The 25,864-nt window shown below is 34.2% G+C and overlaps 1 protein-coding gene across 1 annotated transcript in view; it reads left to right on the top strand.

The window, feature by feature from the left end:
• Positions 1 to 24,788, top strand: part of LOC126261121 (uncharacterized) — a 42,164-nt gene extending 17,376 nt beyond the window's left edge. Inside the window, exons 3-5 of the mRNA XM_049958515.1 lie at positions 24,367 to 24,520; positions 24,595 to 24,701; positions 24,748 to 24,788. Coding sequence (XP_049814472.1) covers positions 24,367 to 24,520; positions 24,595 to 24,701; positions 24,748 to 24,788 — 302 coding nt within the window. The remainder of the gene's footprint in view (positions 1 to 24,366; positions 24,521 to 24,594; positions 24,702 to 24,747) is intronic.
• Positions 24,789 to 25,864: the final 1,076 nt, after the last annotated feature.

The raw sequence follows: 25,864 nt of genomic DNA, 5'->3' as shown, positions 1-25,864 counted from the left end.
CACCCACCTTTTGTCCACAGTGTGTGTGACTCTCCTGTTGTAGCACTTCTGTTTGCTCCAGTGACCCTCTCACCTACTACTCACTGCCCACTCCATGAGATTAAGTACATGGAGCCATATATTCTTCTCAGTCTTAAATCAAATCAAATCAAATCAAATTTTTATTATCACATAACATGTGTCATACAAAAACAATACATGACTCATCAATTTTAAGACTAACATACAGACTAATAAACTAATTTAAGATGACAATACATATGTATCACTTTACATGGTTAACATTTCTTTAAAAAATGTCTGATTATGATATATAAAGTGTTACTTTTAGAGAGATTCTAAATTACAAGATCATCATTTAACAAATCTTCTACACTATAGTAGAATTTAATTTTAGAATATTTTTCTGGGTCTCCTTTAGTATTTTTTAGATCTTGGTCACTTTTCTCCTTACATATTTTATTTACAAATTCCATCCACATGTAGTGTGTAGTGGTTTTCATATAGTTTGAGTCTTGCCCTACGTCTAGTATCATACTGATCCAGGAAGCTTTTGCCCTCAAAAAGTTGTGGATTTCTCTTTGTGAAAATGAGAATCTCATATATATAGATATTTGGAATGGATATTAGATCTAGTGTTTCAAAGATAAGTTTATGGTATTTATTCTTTTAGCTCCCACTATGGCTCAGATGAGCTTTTCTGTAGTGTAAAGGTTTTTAGCAGATTAGTTTTCTCAGACCCCCAGAAAATTATGCTATAGTTAACTAATGAAACAAAATATGGATAATACACAGGTTTTTAACTGCTAAATCGGTGATACTGGATAAGACATTCATGACATTCAGAAGACTGATCAGCTGATTACGAATGCTCTCTACATTATCACTCCACAACACATTTTTTTTATTAACATACATTGTGCTGATTGTTTTGTTGTGAAATGAACAGTTTCTGTTTTTGCAAAGTTTAATTTCAAATTAATATTTTTTACCCATGCCTCCACTTCCTCAAGTGTCCACTCAGCACGGTGGATTAAGTCTTCATCGATTTTACAGCAGACTATTATTGCTGTTGAATCATCTGCACAAAGGATGGTATGTGACTCAACCTGGTATGGCATATCATTAGTGTAATACAAAAATACTAGTGGCCCTAATATTGAGCCTTGCTGGACACTTAATTGTATGTTTCCAGCCAGAAAGTAATTTCTTGCCACTGTTACTAACAAGTACAGTACTCTTTGTTTGCTGTTTGCCATGTATGATGACATCCACCTAAGAGAGTTTCCTTGAAACCATAGCTAGACAATTTTTGAACAAGCCACTCATTGTTTACAGTGTCAAAAGGCTTTGATAAGATCACAAAAGATGCCTGAGACACAGATTCTATTATCGAGACAACTGCTAACTTTTGTGACCAATTCATTTATTGCATGGGTTGTGCTGGAGCCTTTCCTGAAACCTTACTGAAAATGTAATATGATATTGTGAGATGAATTATAAATTTCTATCTGGTCACATGCAGCTCTTTCAAATATTTTTGAAAAAATTGGCAACAATGAGATAGGCCTATGGTTTCTCATATCATCTTGTTTACCATTTTTGTGAATTGGCAAAACTTCAGCATATTTTAATGAATCTGGAAAACATCCCTCTTGGAAAGGATGATTAATTATGAGGGAGAGTGGATACACTATTCTATGATGTACTGATTTTATTATTCCAGTGGGAAACTCATCCCAACTACTGAGCTTAAATTTTTTAGGGGCATTATGATTTTAGTGACATCAACATGCTAACAGGTGAAAATTTAAAAACTTAGGAATTTCTCTCTGTCATACTAGGAATTGTACTTTGTGTTGAGCAGTTGCCAATTTTGTTACAACTAATGATTGTTGAAGGAATCACAGATGACACTGGGATCTGCAACTGTCCCATCATTTATAATTAGTGTAAAGAGACATTTTGTCTCCATTTCATTGCCAACTTCACTTCTTAATACAGATGATATAGTTTTGGATTTGGTTTTTGGATTTAAAATAAATGTATTGTTTGAAGTATGCTTTGCTAGTTTAACTACTTTGTCAATTTTTTTTGTATGTGCTTACATATATAAGAAATTCTGAATTTTGATTAACTTTTGCATCAATATGCAGTTTCCTCTTCTTAGTGCTAGACACTCCAATTCCTTTTGTTGCACATGATCTACTTTTATGAGACTCAATCCATACAGTTGCAAAAGAGAGGAATTCATTGAATATGCTCATGAATTTTGTTGAAAAGTTGTTGTAGTTGTCATCTGTTGAAGTGTGTTTGCTAACTGACCATATGATGAGACTTAGTTTTTTAATAATGCTTCCACATTTTCTTGAGTGAAGTTCCTATATCTGTTTGTTGTGCTGCCTAAATTTAATTTTAATAATGATACAAATAGAGCTGCTTAGTCTGACACTCCTAAATCTAAAATACATTTTTCTTTGACATTGTAATCATAACTTCCTACAATATTATCAATACATGTTGAAGTAGTTGCTGTAACTCTTGTGCATTACTCAAAATTTAGATTTTGTCCATTTATGGCTATCAGATTCTGTGAAGCAAATTTGTCATTAGTTCATACATCAATGTTGAAATCAGCACACATAACTAGTTTCTTACACAGTTTTTTACCTATTAAGTTATGGAAGAGAGTTTCAAATTTATGTAAGAACACAGACCTTATTGTGATTTGATTTGATTTGATTTATTACGTGTTCCATAGGTCCAACTGTGTTGGATACACAAGGACGTGGAACGAGTCAGTTTTTTACAAATACAATCTGATAATCTTATAGCATATACAGCAATTTGAGTACATAATTATATAAAAATTTATACAGTAAATTCTTTGGGCAGCAATACAGAAAAAGAAAATACATATTTTCTTAGAATCATTAAAACACTACAGAAAACAGATACGGAGCACACACAGATACAGAGCTCAGGCTAAATAAAATTCATAGTGGCTTTATGTCAACTTGTGTTATATAATATTAAAATATTACAATTTATTTAGTTAAAAATTTTTCTAGACTGTAAAAATCTTTTTCTAGCAGAAATATTTTTAGTGTTTTCTCAAACTCACTATTGTTATGAATCTTTGTCTTTATTTTGGGAGGAAGAGCATTGAAGAGTTTTGCTCCAGTGTAGTGGACACCCTTTTGTGCCAAGCTCAAATTTCTGTGTTCACTGTGTATGTCATTCTTCCTCCGTGTGTCATGCTCATGATAATTACTGTTTGGTTGAAATATATCTATATTTTTACAAACAAAACACATGAGAGAAAAAATATATTGGCATGTAGTTGTGTATATTTTAAGATTACGAAAACTATTTCTACAAGAGTCTCTTGGGCGCAATCCACATATAATTCTTAAAGCTCGCTTCTGTGCAATGAACACTTTCCTTGCTAATGGCTGGTTGCCCCAAAAAATAATTCCGTACTCAATGAGACAATGAAAATAGCCATAATATGCCACTTTTGCAGTGTTAGGTTCAACACATGTAGTGACAACCCGTAAAGCATAGGTAGCTGAGCTAAGCCTCTTACAGAGATCAATAATATGTGAAGACAGTTCATTTTCTTGTCAATGTGCACTCCAAGAAATTTTGTTGTTTCCATTCTAACTATTGGTTGATTACCACATGTCACACTTATCTCTCTCTCTTTTTCTGTTTTTGTACAGAATTGAATAAAGCTGGTCTTACTGGAATTTAATGAGAGACCATTCACCTTGAACCAATTAACCATATCTGAGAGTATGTGATTAATGAGTTCCTCAAGATTGTTGTCTGTTCTACTGCTCATAAAAATTGTGGTATCATCAGCAAATAATGTAAATTTACACGGCAGGCTTGTACATGATGGTAGATCATTTATAAAAATCAGGAATAATAGTGGCCCAAGAATTGAGCCCTGGGGCACTCCACATGTAATGGAACTCCATTCAGAATCTGAGGAAGTGTCACATACTCCACCCAAGCTATTCAACACAACTTTTTGTTTTCTGTCTTGGAGGTACGACTGTAGCCAATTGCCTGCAACACCACTTATTCCTACTAATTTTGCTTTTTGCAAGAGAATCTGGTGATCAACACAGTCAAACGCTTTGGATAAATCACAGAAGACACCAAGTGCTAGCATTTTTTCATTAAGAGTTTCTAAGACTTCATTTGCAAGTGCGTAGACTGCGTCTTCTGTTTAACGGCCCTTTTGAAAGCCAAACTGGCTCTTGCTGAGAACTTCGTTCTACATGAGATGATCAGTAATTCTTACATGTATTAGCTTTTCTAGAATTTTGGAGAAAGCTGTCGGCAAAGAGATAGGTCGATAGTTAGTTAGTTCAGCTTTATCACCCTTTTTGTACAGGGGCTTCACAATGGCAATCTTAAGTCTACTGGGAACAACACCTTTCTGAAGGGAAGCATTGAAAATATGACAGAGAATGTCCCTTATCCACACACAAAAATATTTCAACATCGGGCTTGCAACCAATCTGTTGAGTTACTGATAGGAAGTGTTTATTAAAAATCTCAGCCACCGTTTTGGGGTTATCTACTAGGATACCTTCATATCTCATATTATTTATATCTTCTTTACTTGTTGTATCTCTTCCTGTTTCTTTTTTTACAATGCTCCAAATTGCTTTTATTTTATTATTAGAATTATCTATTTTCTTCTCATAATAAAGGGCTTTTGATTTCTGTATTAGTTTCTCAAAATTTTACAGGATATTCTATAGTGTTCCCATTTTTCTACATCTTTACAGAATCGTATTGCAGCATAAGTTTCCCTTTTGGTTTTACATGACTGTTTTATACCTTTTGCAATCCAAGGCTTGCTTACAGAATTGGAAGCACTGTTTATGACCCAATTTTTGGGAAATATTTCTTCAAAAAGAGCACAGAATTCATTTATAAAACAGTTAAATTTAGTATCACCATCATCATGGCTATATACTAAAGACCAATCCATTTGCTGCAACCTGTGGTTGAAAGTTCCTTTCGCCTCTTCATTAATTACTCTTATGAATTTACATTGAGGAAATTCTTTTTTCAACAGATTAACGTCATAAATAGTGAGAATTTGTCCATCATGATCTGAAAGCCCACTTATAACCTGCCTGACAATATAATTCAGATGTCTATTTACATCTAAAAAAATGTTGTCTATCATAGTTTGGCACTCGGATGTAATTCTTGTTGGGAAGATGATTACTGATGTCGGATTGTGTAAGGTCATCACAATCTCAAAGTCTATTTTATTCTTATTTTCTGTCAAAAAGTTTATATTGAAATCACCTAATAATACAATATCCTTCGCTTTTGAAAGTAACCATGACAGAAGGAGTTCCATTGAATGCAGAAAAGTTTTTATGACACCTGAAGGAGCCCTGTAGACAGGCAACACTATTATTGGGTAGAATTTAGTTGTTATTTCTGTGGCACATGCCTCAAATTGTTGTTCCACACAATATTTCTTAATATCTATAGTTTTGTATGCTACACTGTCCTTAACTTAAATTGCTACTCCACCTTTATCTTTATTTTCCCTGCAGTAGTATGTTACTAAAGTATAACTTACTATAGATGGCAAGGCACATTTATCAGTAACATGGTGCTCAGTTAAGCACAAAATCTGAGCATTATTTATACTGTCCTTTTCACTAATGTTAATAAGGAGTTGATCGGTTTTGTTTAAGAGGCCCTTTATGTTTTGATGAAAGAAAGAGATGCCTTCCTCTTGCTTTTTTATTCTATTAGTGCTGTGACCTGACTGAGAATCCATTGGAGTCTGCCTTGAGACAGGAGAGAGGAGACACCTGACACTACCTACTGTTGTCCCTTCTTTTTCTTCGGGCCCACACATAAAAAATCGTTGAGATGAGAAGGAGGCTCAGCATTTCTTCTGTCCAACAGCCTTCTAATTGTTGTTGTTGATGGTGGTGCTGTTTCTGACACTTCAAATGTTGGTTCTACCACTACTGCTGTGTTTCCTTGTGAACTTGGAGTCTTCTCGTTTTTGTTATTTACGTCTAAAATAATACTTGGCTGATGAGGAACAGTAGTTCTTTTGTTGTTGAAATCGATGTCCACTGTTCTTTCTGTTAAAATTTGGTCTATTTTTACATGTTTTGCTGCTGCTGATGAAGTTTCTAATGAATTTTTTTGAAGCGTTTTCGTTATGGAGTCAGGCGATGGCAATGCAATTATCATTTTGGTTTTGAATTTATTTTGATGGTTTTTTATTACCCTGGTTATCAGGCTTGTCAGATATTCTTTCCCCAAGCCATTCAGGTGAAGTCCGTGTTGCGTGTGGAATCTACGTCCAATACTGCTTATAACAATGCATTTCACGTTTTTAAAATGTCTGCAGATTTTTGCAAACTGACTGTTGGCTTTTCTATTTCCCTGTTAACACATGACCATCTTACAAGATCATAGCGATGCGGAATATTGACAAGTATTACGTTAGTGTGAGTGAGGTTCCTCGGACACTGTTTAAGATCGCGCGTTGCACTCGCTGTTTCATTTTTGTAGACATCTTTTGCGCCTCCCATAAGTACAACGAAGTCTTCATCATGCAGATTTTTTGCCTCTGCGGATTCGGTCATTTTTTTAATTTCGCTAAGTGGGGCACCCGGTTTCACTACACCACACGAAAATGTTTTAGTTGTTTCTTTTAGTTTACTCGGAAATCCACGACCATGGCTGTCTGAAAACACAAACAGTTTCCTGTTATTGGAGTTCACAATTTGTGAATCATTTTGTATTGTTTTACTACACACTTTGACACAATTTTTGGGCGGCACATTTATATTGACCTCCTTCACAGTTGTTTGCGTCAGTAAATTTTCTTCTCTTACCTTATTCCTCAAAGTGCCTTTTTGCTTTTCCCATCGTTCATGCGAACTGTATGTTGCATTTTCACTATCGGCGATCGAAAGTACTTGAAATGTGTTTTCGTGCAGAAAACTTGCGTTTACTTATGCAGTATCCAGGGATGTGGTGTATACTGATGAGTAACATGTGATGTTCTTTAAGTTCTGTACAACAACTTTCAAAAGTAAGTTCTTCATTAAGATGGCTAAAAGTCTGTCTGATTCATAGTTTACTCAGGAATGGACTAATATGCAGGAGCCTCCATACTCATTACTTCTACAAAATTTAGTGACCAGTTTGTAGCCTGAAAGTTTGTTGAGAAGACTGATATTTTCAGTTTTAAGCTAATGTTCATTTGGACATATTACCTTTATTGACTGTTTATACTTTCTAACATAATTTGCATATCATAAAGCTTCCTGATCATTCCTTCAGACAGATCTCCACTGGTCAAATGCATAATGTAATTACTGATGAATACATTATCAGGTAAAGCATATTTAAAACTCATTTGTTTACATTGTAAAAGAACTTCCACCTGTGTACTGAGTATTTCTACTGTATTGTTAGAGTTTATTTATTTATTTATTTTGATCCAACATCAACTATTACACAAAAAGGTTTCTTTTTGTTCCAGTCTTCTGGATAAGACAGAGCCTTACTTACTAGGGTTACATATTATTGGCTGGCACTTTTATCTACACAACTTTTTCTAAATTTAGTTGAGAGAACAGAGTTACATATATGGACTATACATAAAAAAATTGTTATTGCCATATTTAGATTAAGGAATCTACAGTTTGTAACACAGTATTCATATCTGACAGTCAAATATTTACAGTTTGTGACACAGTCTAAGATCTGAGATTACATATATTTTTAGATAGATGGTCTTCCATCATACAAGTGTACTAAATCTAGAAACTCATCTATTGAATATACAGGACTGTTTGGGAGCCATAATTTTAATTTCATTTTTAGTTTTGTAATGGGCAATTTGGAGATATTAGGATGGAAGCAATTCAGTAGTTTTATGCCTGCATAGTGAGGGCTTTTCTCATAAAGTGTTGGTCTATGAGAGATGATGTGGGGTCTCTCTCTACCTCTAGTGTTGTGATCGTGTATTTCTTTATTAGGCATTTTGTTACTGTTTACCACCATAATGATTATCTTCAGCACATACAGGTTATGAACAGTTAGTATTTTAAATTCTTTAAACAAATTTCTGCAGGACTCCCTGGGACATTTCTTTCCCATAATTCTAAGTGCCTTCTTTTGTAAGGTAAGTACACTTTTCATATTACCTTTTCTGCTGGATCCCCATACCTCTATCCCATAACTTAGATGGGATTCAAATAGTGCAAAATATATTTGCCTCAGAGTGGTGACGTTACAAAAAGGTGTCAGTTTTCTTAGGACATATATGGTAGTACATAGCTTTTTGCAGATATCATTCACATGATCAGACCAGTTTAACTCTGCATCTAGTGTCAGGCCAAGAAATTTGGTCGAGTATTGTTTTTTAATGTATTCGTCACCCATTAAGATTTGGTTTTCATGAGGTTTTTGCCTCCCAAGATCAAATTCAATATAGACAGATTTATTTGTGTATAATTTTAGTTTGTTTTCATTAAAATACTGCAGAATTAAGTGTGCTGCAGTATTGGATTCCACTTCGAGCTGTGAATAGCTTGGATTGCTCCATATTAACGAGATATCATCTCCATATAAGATAGCTGTTGCATGGTTTGTTATGGACTGAATATCATTTACAAAGATAATAAAAAGAAGTGGTCCTAATATTGACCCCTGTGGAATACCAAAATTTATGTCAGTGGTGTTTGATTTGTATGCTCCCTCTGTAGTGCTAATAGACACAAAATGCTTCCTATTTGTCACGTAGGACCTCATCAGATTAGGGGCTGTGCCTCGAATGCCATAGTTCCACAGTTTGTCCAGCAGTATGGTCGTATCAACACAGTCAAATGCATTTTGTAAGTCTAGAAAGATGCTACATACATGTTCTTTATTATCTATTGCTTGAGTGACACCTTCGATTAAGTTGGATGCTGCTGTAATGGTGGATGACCCCTTGACAAACCCATACTGCCCCTTAAAAATAACTTTTTTGCATACCAAGAAGTTCCAGATTCTTATGTATATTACTTTCTCAAAGATTTAGGATATTATTAGAAGAACAGAAATGGGTTGAAAGTTTTCTACTAAATTCCTGTTTCCTTTTTTAAAAATAGGCACAACTCGGGCAATTTTCAACTCATCTGGAAAAGGACCATCTTCCATATGAGAATTGATAACTGTTGATAAAGGTGATGCAATTTTGTGTATATATTTCTTAACAGTGTCCAGACGAAGACCATCATATCCTGCTGCATGGGAATTCCTTAAGCTACTCACTATTTTCATTATTTCTTCTTTAGTTGTTGTCAAAAATATACTTCCTCACACTGGTGTTCGTCTGAATTTGTATTTATGATTTTTAAGCTGATTGTTTATGCTGGAGCCAACAGAAGCAAAGTAATTGTTAAATAGATTTGCTATCTTATTCTGATCAGTTTCTATTGTGCCGTTTATCAGCAAACGATTTTCAGTTGAATGGTTCCCAGATTTACCAATTTCTCTATTTACTAGTGACCATGATGTTTTGGAGATATTATTTGAGTTCTGAATGACACTTTCAAAATATTTCTGTTTTTCAGAATTTAGGAGGTCTACATAGTATTTCTGATACTTTTTGAACTCTTCTTTTAATTTTTTATTGCTCAAGTCATTTAACATAGCATACTCATACCATCTTAGTTTTTCTCTAGCCTCAGTGACTGAACTTGATATCCAGTTTCAGGTTACAGCATGTGACTGAATTCTCTTTTTTATTAATGGACAGGCTTGGTTAAGAATGTAGAATAGTTCACTTGAGAATTTTCCATAACTATGACGTGTCATTAGAACACTGTTACAATCCACATTCCTTAGCATATTATTCAACTGAGTTATATTTTGGTCTGTATTCATCCTAATATATCTATAGCAACTGTTTGTAGGAACCTTTTTTATGTGCACACTTAGTTCTACTGCATGGTGGTCTGACAAAGCACTTATAATAACAGAAGATGTAAGATAGTAAAGATGAATACCAGTGATTATGTTATCTATCGCAGACTGGCATGTTTCAGTCTCCCTGGTTGCAGTGTTTATCAGGTATCTTACATTATATTCAAGCAGAGTATTCTTGAATAGTCTAGTGTGTAACTTATCTGCTAATACATTTATGTTGAAATCTCCTATAATTACTAACTTGTTCTGGTGTGATATAAAAACATTCTTTATCATGTCACAAAACTTTGTTAAGAAAACTTTGAAGTTTCCACCTGGCAGTCTATATAAACATATAACATAAATTTCATCATTTGGTATCTTTATACGTGCTGCACGTAATTCAATTGTTCCTTCTAATGAATATTTACTTACATTTACAGAATTAAAATCAAATGTGCTCTTTACATACATTGATACACCCCCACCTCTGATAGTAGATCTGCAAAACTCATTAGCTAGTACCATGTTTAGAGGTTTAAAAATTTCTAATTTGGCATCAGATAGCCAGTGTTCACTAATACCAAGCACATCAGGCATAGTTTCATTTACAAATGCGTCTAATTGTTCATATTTCTTGCTCAAGCCCTGTACATTCTGCTGGATTATTTTGAAGTTGTAAATACCTTGTTGTAGATTTTTCTGCTTTACTGACTTAAATAAGGTCAAATCTCTGTTTCTCTTGTGGGCTTCCTCCTCTTTCTGGTTTCCACTAAAAAATCATTTAGATGGGGTGGAGGCACTGGCTTCCGTCTGCTGTCTGAAGTTTTTTTAGTTGACAGTACTGGTTCTGCTAATGTTGGAGTTGATTCTGCTGCTGTTGTGGATGGTTCTGCTGTTGCTAATGATGGTTCTGTTGCTTTTGCTGTTGATTTTCCTGCTGGTATTAGGGCTGGCTCTGCAGTTGATGGAGCTGTTACTACATTTGTTGTTGTTAGTGTAACTGTTCTTGATGCTTTTACTACTTTTGGCGGAGTTGGTCCAGCTATCAGTGATTCCGTTGCTGTTGCTGGTAGCAGAGGTGGCTCTGCTGTTGATGTAGCTGCTGTTGCTGCTTTTGTTGTTGTTGTTGCTGTGATTGTTTCTGATGCTTTTCGAATTTTTTGTGGAAATACTTCTGCTGATGCTTGCTTTAAAACTGTTGGAGCTAATGGTAATGACATGCTGTCACTATGTTTGTTCAGTCTCTCTAACATTTCACTGATTTTCCCACACAAAAGTTTCTTGCCCTTTTTGTTCAGATGCATCCCATGTATCGTGAAGCAGTCTCTCTTAAGTTAGGCCAAATATGATGGATGTTGCCCCTTTTACTAGTTTCCCTGCATGTGTCATTTAAGTTGATGGCTTGTTTGCTTTTTCATCTGTTTTTGTGCATTATTTTGTCAACAGCCTTGATTATATTTGATGCATCTCTCTTCTTAACAGATTGATTCAAGTGTTGTCCATGTGTTGTGAAGCTAGCTTTTTCATAATTGTTGATGTCAAGAAGTGTTACATTTTTAAACTTCAAACAGAAGTATTTTAATTTTTCATTTGTTCACTGAATTTCACTATTTACGAAAGACCAGTCCACCAGATTGAACCTCATAGGTAGATTAGCCACTATAACATTTGTAGTTGACAGCAACTGCAAAATAATGACCATTTTTTTAGAAATTCACTGGCATCATTGCAGTAAACATTGTTTGAACCTGTTGTGAGAGCAACACTGTCACTTTTAGTAGAAATCGTACTACCTTGAACTATCAAGCTACACTAATGCCGAATGAAATCTTGCAATATGATAACGATGGAGGCTGAAGAAATGAATTAAAATTTGTGCCATGGTCAGGACTTGAAACTGGGCCTCATTGCTTACTAGACACAAATTTTAATTCATTTCTTCAGCTTCCATCATTATGGATGTTAAATAATGTTGGTGACAAAACACATTCTTATGGTAAAGCATTTCTTTAAGATCTCCAATGACTACATTGACTCTAGAAGTTCACACAGTATCTCCTGTTTTTAATAAACTTTGAACAGGTATGGTCAAAGCATAATATTTTACTATCCCCCAGAGCTTCTGTGACAATGCATGATGACTGACAATCTCATAAGCAGACTTCTTTTCATTAAATGCTTTAGTAATTTTCTGGACCTCAAAGCCGCCCTCAGTGAATTATTTTGTGAGACTGAGGACCTGAGATGTGAAGCATTTTCCTTGGCTGAAACCTGTTTTATTTTTTATTTTTTTATTTTTTTATTATTTTTTTTTTTACTGGCTCTCTAACATGAATCAAAAGATTCTGTAAAATTTGCTTCATGAGTTTGAGCAGGATAACAAGGTATTGGCCAATAGTTTTCTGGCTCAGATGTCGTATTTTGTGGTTTTATGATAGAAATCAAACGTGATTTCTTCCAGGGTTTTGGGAAATTACAGGCTTTTAAATTGTTTTAGAAAAGCACAAAAATTCACAGTCTTTCTTGGTCACCAGAGCATTTGATCTGCTACCTTACCAGCCTTACCACTGTTATTTGTTTAATTATTTAGGAGCTGGTTATATACATCTATGGAGTAAGTCAAAGTACATATTTGCGTTGTCAGTTTTCCAATAAAGTACATTACTTTTACTGATCCTAATTATAGTTTTGCTAAGATAACTACTAAATTTTAGCCACAACATTTCCGAAAATTAACATCATAGTTATAAAATTTTAGATACTGTAAATTGAACAGATTTTATGAGGCATACATAATCTATGTACCTAAATTACAGAACATTTAATTGCATAATTCTATGCTATGGGTCCATCATTTTATATTTATGGTATAACACAGTCACATAGCACGTAAATATTCTAGATCCCGTTTTGTTACATTTATAAAAAAAAATTAACAGCAATAATACTGTAGAAAAATAAAATCTGTACACAAAACAATGCTCTTAAGAAGCTAACACATTTTATTTTTTCTTTTTCTCTATACCTGTGTACATTTTTCTTTTAGTGTACTATGCCTGTTTGCTTCAGTTATTTTCATTTGAAACAAATTCTATGATTGATTATAAAAGGGTTTCTAATAGCAGTTGTTTGACCGACTCCTTAAACTTATCCTTTGATTTGGCATTAGTGATGTGAGGTGGTCAAGAGTTGTACAACTTTACTGCCATGTAACCACTGCTTCTCTCATATTTAGTTGTGTTACGCTGCTGAATTCTTAATTTCTTTGTGTTTCTAGTGTGGTGGTGGTGGTGTACATCTTCATTTTGGTTGAATTTATCTTTATGATCCCAAGGAAGGAGCAGAATTTTATATATATATATATATATATATATATATATATATATATATATATATATATATATATATATATATAAAAAGAAAGATGATGAGACTTACCAAACAAAAGCGCTGGCAGGTCGATAGACACACAAACAAACACAAATATACACACAAAATTCAAGCTTTCGCAACAAACTGTTGCCTCATCAGGAAAGAGGGAAGGAGAGGGAAAGACGAAAGGATGTGGGTTTTAAGGGAGAGGGTAAGGAGTCATTCCAATCCCGGGAGCGGAAAGACTTACCTTAGGGGGAAAAAAGGACAGGTATACACTCGCACACACACACATATCCATCCACACATATATATATATATATATATATATATATATATATATATATATATATATATATATATATACAAGCTGTAGTAGGTTAGAATCTTATATTTTTTTTAAAGAGTTCTTTTGTTTCATATTATTGTCATTGCTCTCTTGTGTAATTTAAATATTTTAATTGCCTCAATCAAATGGGTCCAGATTTTTATACCACAGCTCATTATAGCATTGAAGTATGAAAAATACACCATGCGCAAATCATCTTCAGTTATTAGTCACTTAATTTGTCTCAGAGCAAAAACAGCACTGCTAAGTTTGTTGCTTATATTGGAAATATGATGTTTCCATCCTAAACAACTGTCCACGGTGATCCCTAAAAATTTAGCGCTTTCAACTACTCTTACATCTAGCTCTTGCCAATTTGTTAGTTCACTTGTTTTTCTTTTGTTGTTCCTAAATAGGATTGCTTTAGTTTTCTCATAACAGTGAATTAACCTATTCACATCAAAGTGGGTGATCATTTCAACTGTTTGACTACTTTTACTTATGGCCTCCTGTAAGCTTGGTCTCACAGTTATGCTTGTCATGTCATCTGCAAAGAGTATCAATTCACTGTTTACATTACAAGGTAAATCATTTACATATATGAGGAAAAGAATGGTTCCTAGAATACTACCCTGTGGCACCCCATGTTTTATATCTTGCAGTTCTGATAGCTGTTTCCCTTGATTGTGTGACACTTCCACTGCTTGTTTTCTGTTCTAGAGAAATTACTTTATGATATCAAGAGCAGTTCCTCTAGTTCCATAGTGGTGTAGCTTCATTATTAATATGTGGTGATTGACAAGATCAAAAGCTTTAGATAAGTCACAAAAGACACCAACTGGGATTTGGCCTTGATCTAGGCCTACAGAGATTATATACATAAGTTCAAATGCAGCTGACACTGTAGATTTTTCCTTCTGGAACCCAAACTGTCTACCATTTGTGATAGTTTTATCAAAAAATGCCATTCACCTAACAAATATTATTCTTCCTAGGATCTTTGACAAAATGGGAAGGAGGCTAACTGGTCTGTAATTATCTGGGCACATGTGATGACCTTTTTTTGAATAGTGGTAGTACTCTGGCAGTCTTCATTCTATCTGGGAAGATTCCTTTTTCGAGATATGAATTGACTAAGTGACAGAGGGGTTTAGCAATTTCCCTAGTAGTTAGCTTCAAAATTTTATTTGACTTGCCATTTATATCTGTGGATGCTTTTTTTTATTTTCTATTATTTTTCTTATCTCTTGTTCAGTTGCCAGATACAGGTAACATGAGTTACTGGGTGACTTATTCTCAATTAGTTTTTGGGCTTGCAGAGAACCACCATTGTTACCCTGTGTAAGTTGTTGGTGGATGCTGGTAAAATATTAGTTGAAAGTGTTGCTAATGATTATTGGATCTTCTGTTACAACATTATTGATTCTTAGGCTTAAGCTTTTATTGTTATTTCCTGATGACTTTCCTGTTTCTCTGTTTATTATCTTCCAAGTGATTCTGACTTTGTTTGGATCTTGTGTAATAACATTTCCATTATACAGTTTTTTTTGCAGCTATTAAAGTTTTATTGTAAATCTTTTTCTAGGCTCTATAATATTCAACAAAATGAATAGACCTATCTGGAGCTTTCCAAATTGCATGAAGAAGTTTCAACTTTTTTACAGGATACTAATAGACTTTTTGATAGCCATGGCAGATTTCCTTGCATTTTCTTTGTTCGTTTAGTTTTGGTTGGCAAACACTCTTCAATGATTTTTAAATAGATATCTAGGAAACTGTTATATTTGTCATTAACACTAAGATATGTACATTTATGGCCACTTTTTGTAGTTTTATCTTTAGGTCTTTATGTTAGAACTTCTCATAGCTCTGTAAGGGATAAAGCTGAGTGGATCTATTTTGCCTACTTCTTTCATTATTACCGGTACTGTGTGTGAGTTGTGATCAGATGAATTCATGTCTTCTATAAGGCAATTATATCTGCCAGACTGAACATTTGTAATTATGTAATCAATGGCAGTTTGAGTGTTCATACCTATTCTCATATAGTTTTGAATTGTGTTATGTAAACCATGCATTATAAGTAAGCTCTCTAGTTACGTTTTATATTTTGATTCAGATAGGGAGTCAATATTCAAGTCTCGACATAAAATTAACTTGCTCTTCCAAAATTGTGATAGCAGCTTATCAAGGGTTTTTTTTATGAACCCTCTGAAATCACCACTGGGAGCTCTGTATAAAGACATTATTGCATAGGTTACATAGGTTACATTTTGCAGTTCAATTCTTATACCTCTACACTCAAAATGTTTTTCAGTTGCATACCTTTCCAATGGAATTGCAGTTACAGGGCAGGAGATGCAATCTCTAACAAATATGCAGCTACCACCATTTTTTAAATTCTTTCTGCAAAAGTATGATACTGTACTAACTTATAATTGTCTAAGTTTATACACATTATTTCACTGTTTTTTAGCTGATGTTCAGTTACACAGTGAACAGTAGGTCTTATACCACTACTTTCTATAGCTGCTTGTAAGTTTAAGAGTTTGTTTTTGATTGATTGAATGTTCTGAAGTGTAATTATTAATGTATTGACTGAGGTATTTACTCCTCCTGTACTTAACATTTTGTCCTTTTCATGGCACCCATCAGAAAAAAATCACTTAAGTGAGCTGGAGTTACTGCATTCCTCTTCTGTAGTTGAACCATTGTTGCCTCTTTCGATGCATTTGCATGTACCTACATAGTTGTTGAATCACAACTCAGACACTTAAGAAACTCAGATGCTTTGTGGCTACTCTTGTTCAGATCTACCTCGTCCACTGGTTTACTCAAAGCATGTTTGTTGTTCTTTGATAACACTATTAACAGATCTTCTCTGGAAAGCAAATCTCTTCTCTAAAAGGATCATTGTCAAAGAGATCAAGATAGTTTCTCAAATGATCTTGAGTTTCTGAAATCACCCCTTTGTGTAGTAATCTGTAACCTCATGCCATTGATATACAGAAAGAGTGCGTTATCGTGTTTAATGAGTCATCTTATTATTCTGGAAAGAATCAGTACTAAAGAAGCTCTCATCCAGCATGGAGGTGCATTTCTCCCAGTTGGCTTTCTTAATATTATACCTTCTTCAAAAAGGAACTGTCAGTGGTTCGATTTCAGAATACACCTGTCATGCAACAGAAAGGTCTTGTATATGAAATATTGACTGTCTCACTGTTTTCATTTATAATTGACGTATTTGTTCACTCACAGAGATGAAATCTAGGTTAGGACCAAGCCTCCATCTTGCACTGTTGAATGACAATGGAAGATTTTTATCATGTTGTAGGCTGTCATAAGAATCTGCCCATTCTTCCACAGCTTCTCCAGTTTTGCCAGTATTTCAGTAGTGCCACATAGAATTATGTCTATTGAAGTGACCAACCACAAACTTGACATGTTACTATGTTTACTATGTTTCACTATTCTAAATTCAGTACCAAGAAACTTACAAACTGATTTTATAGAACAATAATTGAGCTCTACTGTGAAAATTTATAGTCGTCTTCTACTGAGGTTCCCATGGAGAGAACCTGATGAAGATGGCACTGCCCTATTGTCAGTGTGGATGTTAAATCACTAGACTCATCCCTTTGATTTTAGGATGACAAAGATTCAGATCACTGGAGTTTAGGGATTATGAACTATTAATACTCTGTTTGTAATCTTATCCTCCCACACATCACCATTAAGTTTCTTCTTAGTCTCTTCATTGTTTTCAAAAGCTTCGAGAGGTGTAAGATATACAAAAGAAAAACTTTTTACTTATCTTCATTTTCTCTTGTTGTGAGCTGCAATTCTCACATCTGGGGGTGGATTCTTGAGGACGTAATTTTTTTTTTTTTTTCTAGCTTAGTGGGATCCAGTTTTCTGAATAATTGATTAAGTACTTTCTGTTGCTATGACTTTTTTATTTTATCCATTCTTCTGTGTCACAGTGACTTCACAATCTCCATTTCCATAAAACCAAAAATTATATTTTATTGACAAATTTAAAAACATGTCTGTTTCCATCAGAAGTATGCCCACTACTACTTACATTGTGTGTAACTAACTATATTCACAAACAGTTTACAAAACAAAAGAGTTTACAAATTTTTTTGACAAAAGAAGAATCATCACGAAGTTATATCATTATTTGCAAATGAATCCAGAAAAAAATATAATACCTAGCATTAGGTTGTGCAATTAATGATGTGAATTTTAAGTGTGCTAGATAATTCTTAATTTCAGATATTTCTAAAATAAAAGTAATTTTAGCTAATTTTAACAAATTAATATCTTTTTATACATTTGAGTTTGAATTATAACACATCATATGCAAAATCAAATGAAATTCATTTAGTTAAACAGCTGAGACAATTGTCACCTATACAAGAATTTAAAGTAGACATGATATTGGCTATTTCTATACAAAAAAAGGTAATATTAGAGGAGGGTGTCCTATTACATGTTATTGGTAAAAAAATTTATTTCATAATTGCTGCCCAAGGTATTCTGGTGCTGCAACTGCATTTTTGAAGACTGGATAGATATGATGGGGGCTACATCCACTTCAACTTTTCACCTGCATTGAATCACAAGGCTTTTATTTTCAGCACTGGTTAAAAACTTCACCTTTTTACTTACATTTCAATATGTTTAATACAGTTTAGTACTGAATACTAATGTAGTGCTGTAATCAAAATTTTGAAACAGTTTCAAAATGTGGAAGTTTTTCACCATTACCTCCCATCAGTGCTGGGGCTACCCCAGGGATCAGTACTGGAACCAGTCCTGTTCCTTATTTATGTAAATGATATGCCCTCTAGTATTACAGGTGATTCTACAATATTTCTGTCTGCTGATGATACTACCTTGGTAGTAAAGGATGTTGTGTGCAACATTAGCATTGTTTCAAATTGTGAAGTTCTTGACATAAGTTCATGGCTAGTGGAAAATCAGTTATAACTAAATCACAGTAAGAGTCAGTTTTCACATTTTGTAACACACAGTTCAATAAAACCCAACGTTTTAATTTCACAGAATGGGCATATGATCAGTGAAACTGAACAGTTCAAATTTTGTGGCATTCGGATAGATAGTAAACAGTTGTGGGAAGCCCACATTCAGGATCTTGTTGAAAGACTTAATGCTGCCATTTTTACCATACGAACAAACTGTAATTTCATGTAATGGCATGTTACATGAACTCTGAGATTTTCTCCTCAATTTGGTAAAATAAAAATAAACAATTCAGAAGTTGAAAGTTATGTAAGTAAACATAGAGGAAAAACTGAAGCAGATGTAGCCACTAGCATATCTATATAGTCCTTGAAAACGGAATTATAGATCTCAAATATATTGATTCAGATTCAGATCCATCATTGTTCATTCAGCATTATTACATGCAATAGACTTCATCAGTTCACTTAACCTATTAATTTTACAAAATAAATTTTTACATATTTAAGTTGATATTGGGCATTTCTAAAAATTCTTTTAATGAATAGAATGGATTAGTTAACAAGAAGTTATATACATTTTCTTTAAATAATTTGTCAGGCTAGATTGACGCATTCTTAGACAATTTGTTATATATTTTAATTGCCATATACTTATGACTAATGTTAGTTTTAGCTAATCTCTTTTGTGACAATAGCAGAGAAGTACAGGTTCTTGTAGTAGTCATGCCTTTGATTTGTTACACTTAAATTAGGTTGTTCAGCAAGTATGTAGTTAATGCTGTCAAGAATATATAAATTAATAACTGTTAAAATCTATATTTAATGAACAATGGTTTACAATGTGCCTTATTATCTACCATAGCCATTACTCTGATTGCTTTCTTCTGGATTACCATAATTTCATTTATTTTTCTGCTGTTTCCCCTGAGTAGTAAGCCATACCTTAAAACAGATTGAAAAAAGGCGAAGTATGCTGTCCATACATACTCAAATGTCACACATCAGTTTCTTCAACAAATATATAACTCTTGACAATCTAACCACTATGTGATCAACAAGAGAGTTCCATGTTAGATTGCTGTCAAGTATGATACCTAAAACCTTTTCCTTTTGTTTTTCTATTTTTGTAGTCTTTGATAGACTGAACTACATATTCTGGGCCTTTTCCTCATTTAATAGCAGACCATTTCTATTAAACCATGATGTTGCATTTTCTTTTGCCATTTTCATACCACTTACAAGGTTATCAATACAATGTTTACAGATAGAAAAGTTGTATCATCCACATACATATGCGTCTTTACATCTATATTTCCTGGTAAGTCATTTATGTGTGCAATGAAGAGAAATGGTCCCAATTTAGATCCCTGTGGCACTCCGTGTTGAACCTCGAGCGTGTTTGACAGATGACTTCCTGAACTCACCACCTATTTCCTTTTATTGAGGTATGATTTGATGAGTTTTAAACTCTTATCACATATTCCATATTACTCAAGTTTAGAGAGCAAAAGTGAGAGGTCAACACAGTCAAAGGCTTTGCTCAGATCACGTAAGGTTATCTGTGTTTGAGCATGGTCCTCGAATGCTGCTAAAATGTCTCTGACTAAGAGCTTTATGGCATGTATAGCTGACCTTACTTTTCTGTAAGCAAACTGTGATGCACTTAACATATCATTTAGTGCTAGGTACTCATACATCTGATGATATATTATGACTTCAAAGACTTTACCTAGTACTGGAATTAGTGAAATTGGTCTGTAGTTTGCAGGATCTGATTTGATACCCTTCTTAAAGACTGGAGTCACTTTGGATAGTTTGAGAGGATCAGGAGAAACCTCTTCTATGAGATACAGGTTTATAGAATATGATAATGGTGCTGCAATGTAATGTATGATTTCTTTCAATAGATTATTTGACATATTAAAAATATCTGTACTGTATGAATTTTTCATTTCTTTGACTATTTTAAGAACTTCATGTTGGCGTACCTCTTTAAAATGTTTCAATGATGATCTGGCCCTATTATGATTTAGTTTTGCACTCTTGAGATAATCTATATATGTTACATTGGGTTTACTGATCTCCTTTTTGATATCATCAGCACAGCTTACAAAATATTTGTTGAGTGTATCTTCTGGTCTTGGGACTGTCTTGTCAAAGTTTGTGACTTCACCTTTGACAGTATTAATTACTAAACAGGCTGTTTTGCATTGGTTTTCACTACTTTTTATGAGATTTGTATTGTATCTTTGTTTCACCAATTGTACCTCTTTCTTATACAGTTTCTTAGTGGTTTTATCAAGATCCTTAATTTCATTAGAATTATTTACTTTGCCAAGGTGCTTCAACAGCAGTAGCTTATTTATTATATTCTCCATTTCTTTGGTGTACCACAATGTACCCTTTCTTGTTTTATGATATTTCTTTTGAACAAGATGGGCTTTTAAAGTACCTATTAAGTAATTGTGGAATGTTTCATAAACTGTTTGGGCACTGGAATCACAGTTTTGAAATAATTTGTACCAGTTAGTTATGCTCAGTTGGTGTGTTAGTTTTCTGAGATAGTTTTTTGTTAATGTTAAGGTATTAGATTTTGTTAACTTTTGTGCAGCCTTCTCTCATCCCCTGTTATAAAATGTCTTAACTCTGCTGTTAACATGGAGTGGTCTGAGAAAACAAATTCCTTTACCTTGGTGGAGGACATATTGTAAGCACAGTTGTCAAAAGCATTATCCAAGCACACTTTTAGTCTTATTAGTTCTGAACTTACATGATGGAAGTTGTGCTGCCTTAACATATTCAGTAATTTATTTATGCTGGGTTTGTTGCGTGTTACATCAAAGCTTGAATTAAAGTCTCCCCCCAATTACAGTTACATATTGTTTCCACTTCCTTATGTAGCAGAGTACACTATCTAAATTATCTAAAAACGTTTTATCATCTGAGTCAGGGGAATGGTATATACAAACTATGATAAGTTCACTATATCACATATGATCCCAGTAATTTCAAAGTGTTTCTCCACACATGTTCAACTAAGATCTAGTGCTCTACACTCTATTTCATTTGAAACATAGATAATATTACAACCATTACGCTACTGAGATCTGCAAAAACAGTTTCCTTTTTTATAACCTTCTGGTACATAGTATTGTATTTGTTCTGGTTTAAGCCAATGTTCAGATAGACATAAGAAAGAACACTTATTCTGTGGCAATGACTCCTCCAGAATTTCAACTTTACTTTCAAGACCCTGAATGTTCAAAAATAAGATGTTGCTGTGACTTATCTGTGAGTTAGCAGGCTGGTTTTTCACATTTTTATTTTCTTCTTGGCTTGAAACCATAAAAAGTTATCACTGAATGACACTGATGTATTTTTCCTTTGGCTCCTCCTTCAGCATTGCTGTGTTGCTGCTCCAGTTGTTGTTGGTTCTGCTACTGTTGTTGCTGCTTCTGATGGTGCTGCTGCTGTTTCACTTATTTCTGGTGTGTGTTGTTCCACAACTACCGTGCCTTTCTGTGAATTGTTAACATTTGAGGTGTTCACTTGCATTAATAAAAGTTCACATTTGTCTTGGAGAGGTGTAGCTTCACTGACAGCAGATTTCACATTTGAGTCTCCAGGTAACACACACTTCCTATCCATGGGAGGTATGACTTTTCTATCATCACACTGCACATTTGAGATTTTATTTACTAGTTCTAAAATTTTTGTCACTATTATGTTTTTTCCAAGTACATTTAGATGAGAAACGTGTGTTGTGTGAAATATTTTCCCTAAATTGCTGATGTTCACAAATGTTATGTCTCTTTTGCATCTCTTTATTTGCAGTTTCAATTTCTTTATTTACAAATGACCATTCTATCAAGTCATAATGGTGTGGCACTGATAAAACAATAACATTTGTTCATCTAGGCTCATACAGTTTTTTTTTTAGCGAGATTAAGAGATTGTTTTTTCATTCCTAATGACATCATTTGACCCTGCCAGGAAGTTGTAAAAGTCCTTTTTGCTCAATAAGGAAATTTTTTCTTGACTCACTGACGTAGCAGCACTGCATTTTGCTCCTGGTTTTATTGTACAATTAAAATTAAAATTCTGCCTGCTTGTACACCAAAATTCAGTGGTTATATTTCGTCCTTGGCTGTCAGCATACAGATCAATTTAACAGGTACTTGCGTTTCCGAGATTACTTGTTTTCTGCCTACATTTGCGGTAAGCGAAGTTTTGTTTGGCACTATTTATTATGTCTTTTTTTTGTTAACACACGTTGATATTGTCTCAGTAGAACAGCTTAACGGTGGAAGATTTTTTGAGAGTACATTCGCATATGGTCTTTTACTATCTGCTGCTGAAATATTCCATGTTTTACCTCATTCACAAAGTCATTTGGTTTTCCAAATGGTACACTCAAACTGTTAACAACACTGTCACAATCCGTAGTCGAAAGAGCTTGAAAGTAATTTTCATTCACTACATTTATGTTTCTTTCACCATTTTCTGTATCTTGTATTATTTGTTTGCGTCTTTTGTAGTTCACTTCTGTCCAATTCTCTGACATATTCATAGTTTCATGGCGAGATTTTGTCATGTTCCATTCACTTTTTTCTTCTTGAAGTTTCTTGATATCCATCTTCAAAGAACTGATAATAAATTGTAAACTAGACACATGTTCGTTGAACTTTGTAATTTCATCCTTACAACTATCACAATTTTTCTTTTTCACAGTAAAATTCACTTTTTCTTGGAGACACATATCGAATTTTTACACTAGCTGCCATCTTCCATATGCAGAGAACATTAGCCTCATCACAGCATATCTCACTAAAAACAAATTGGCACAAAATAAGGACAAGACAATTTTGATGGAGTTCCTGCTAAATTATAAATCAAGACAAGTGGATACAGAACCAGAGGGGTATTATAGTAGGTGAACATCTTACATGGAAGGAGCACATGAACTACAGCAATTTCAAAATAAAATTTATGACTGATGACAGAATATTACTAATAATCCGTAACCTAGAAGTTAGGCTATAGTCATCGACAGCCCAAACTTAATGTCTGTTAATAATGTTCTGTGAGTTTCCTGAGTGCATATTAAATCACAATTCAAATTATGACATATCTGAACTACTAATTCTTTCTTGTTAGGTGTAAGACCTTCACCATTGAGATGGTTGTTGATAATTGAATTGCTTCTGGAGTTCTGATGTTCAGTTCAGTACCTTAATTTCTAAATCAGCTGCCTATGAAGGAATCACCTGCACCCTGCAGATAAAAATATAATTCATGGTTGAAGATGGGATTCCAAAACTTTCTGAATAAATTCCACATTTTTTTAAAAAAAATTTTGAGATAACTGAATCTTTTGGGTATTATTGTACTGCTGTTTATTGTGTAACACTTATGGAAATAGATTTTCTGACATTTGTCTATTAAAACTGTGAGATTTCTCTAGCAGATCAGAAACAGTGCCATTTGAAACCTCATCCCTTTCCTGCTCCCTTTCATCTCTTGTCACTCCCCTCACTTTCCAGTTCCCCACCCTTCTCATTCTCCTTCTCTCTTTTCCTCTCTGTCTCATTTTTTCAAACCCCACAATTATTTTATGTAAGTTGTAATAATTTTAGTTTGATGCCAATCTACCCATACACAATTTTTACTGTCTTGTGATATTTAATTTGTGTGTTCCAGATGCTGCAAGCAGATATAATATGAGTGAGGGTGATAGAAGTTCATTCAGTCACATGAATGCAAACAGGGCTTTTGTTGAGCAGACTGTTAATCATCTACAAATCACTGCAATTACTGATCATAATCCACAAAACAAGAAATATCTTGATCTGAAGTAAGTGCAATACAAAGAAACAAGCTGTAAGTTCTCGAATACGTTAATGTAACAGAAATCATCATTAATTTCAGTACAGGTAGTCTCAGGATGAAAGCTCAGTCTTCCAGCTGGTGCGATAGGCAAGTTCATGCAAATACTTCCTTTATTTCTATTTGTTCCCAAAAAAAAGTTTACAAAAGTTTGTTGTTATTATAAAATAGATTTATTTTATTTTTGTATGACAGCTATTGTTATTTGTTTGTCTGGCTACAGCAATCCAAACTAAATTTACTAGTCCACAATATATTTTCAGCTATCCAAAATAAATTTACAACAGTAAATTATAAACTTTAACACCTAAAAAATCAATGAGTCTGTCATCTGTTTCAATTCACTGTTGTACTCTGAGGAGTACATACCAGATAGCTTGTCATAGTGCATCTCTGCAATTCTTTATGATGATATCCATGTGCATATTATAGGTTAGCAATGTTCCTTGTGCATTGACCTCTCCTCTGTACACAGCTGCATTCATCCAATCATACAAATAAAAATAAACTGCTCACAAATGATCTGCACCATCTGATGACTGCAAATGTGGTGGAATTATATTCAAGAAAATTAAGGAATAAAGAAGCTGTCAAGCTTAAAGAAATTATGAAACTTTAGGAAAATGTTGATTTACATTGATTTAAAAACAAAACATCATACCAAACAAAGGTAGGTTGTTTGAAAGGGCAAATCTGAAAAATCAGATTCTGCAGCTGGGCAATATTCAATACTCCGGTGCTGCATCCCATGTATTGTAACAAGGTTGGATCTTCTTGTTGCATACTGTCTACAAAGTGGGCAAGATGTTGCTGTTCAGGTTTGTCTCATTCTTTCTATGGTGTTCAGGTGTGCAAAGAGGGTTCCTCTGACAACCCACTACAAGTTTCAACTGGTCCTGAGCATTCCCAAAATCAAATTCATGTCTGCAGATACTGCTGGCTATTTCTGCTTCCTGGAGGGAAGTATTCACAATTATGGCACAACATGCTCCTCTTGGATGACCAGACCATCCACAAAGCGTTGGCTGTAGAGCTGGACAATAGGCTGGAGAATTCTGTCCCAATAATAAAAAACTCTTATATTAGCATCAGTAGTGCTGAGAAGAGTCTGACATTGATATGATACTAGCCCAAAACATGACTGACCCACTTCCCCAATGCCTGAGGCAATGATACCTAGCTGCCTTCACTCTCTTCCATGATGATCATCATCAGGCATTGTACAAATCCTGCACCTACCAGTGAAGAGAACCCAAAGCCATTAATCCCAGTTCCATACCAGTTGCTTTCTTGTCCACCTTCTTTGCACACT

Source organism: Schistocerca nitens, chromosome 1, assembly GCF_023898315.1.
Source record: "Schistocerca nitens isolate TAMUIC-IGC-003100 chromosome 1, iqSchNite1.1, whole genome shotgun sequence".
NCBI classification, from domain to species: Eukaryota; Metazoa; Arthropoda; class Insecta; order Orthoptera; family Acrididae; genus Schistocerca; species Schistocerca nitens.
The sequence above is the reverse complement of the archived record's forward strand: the minus strand, read 5'-3'. Positions and strand labels throughout refer to the sequence as shown.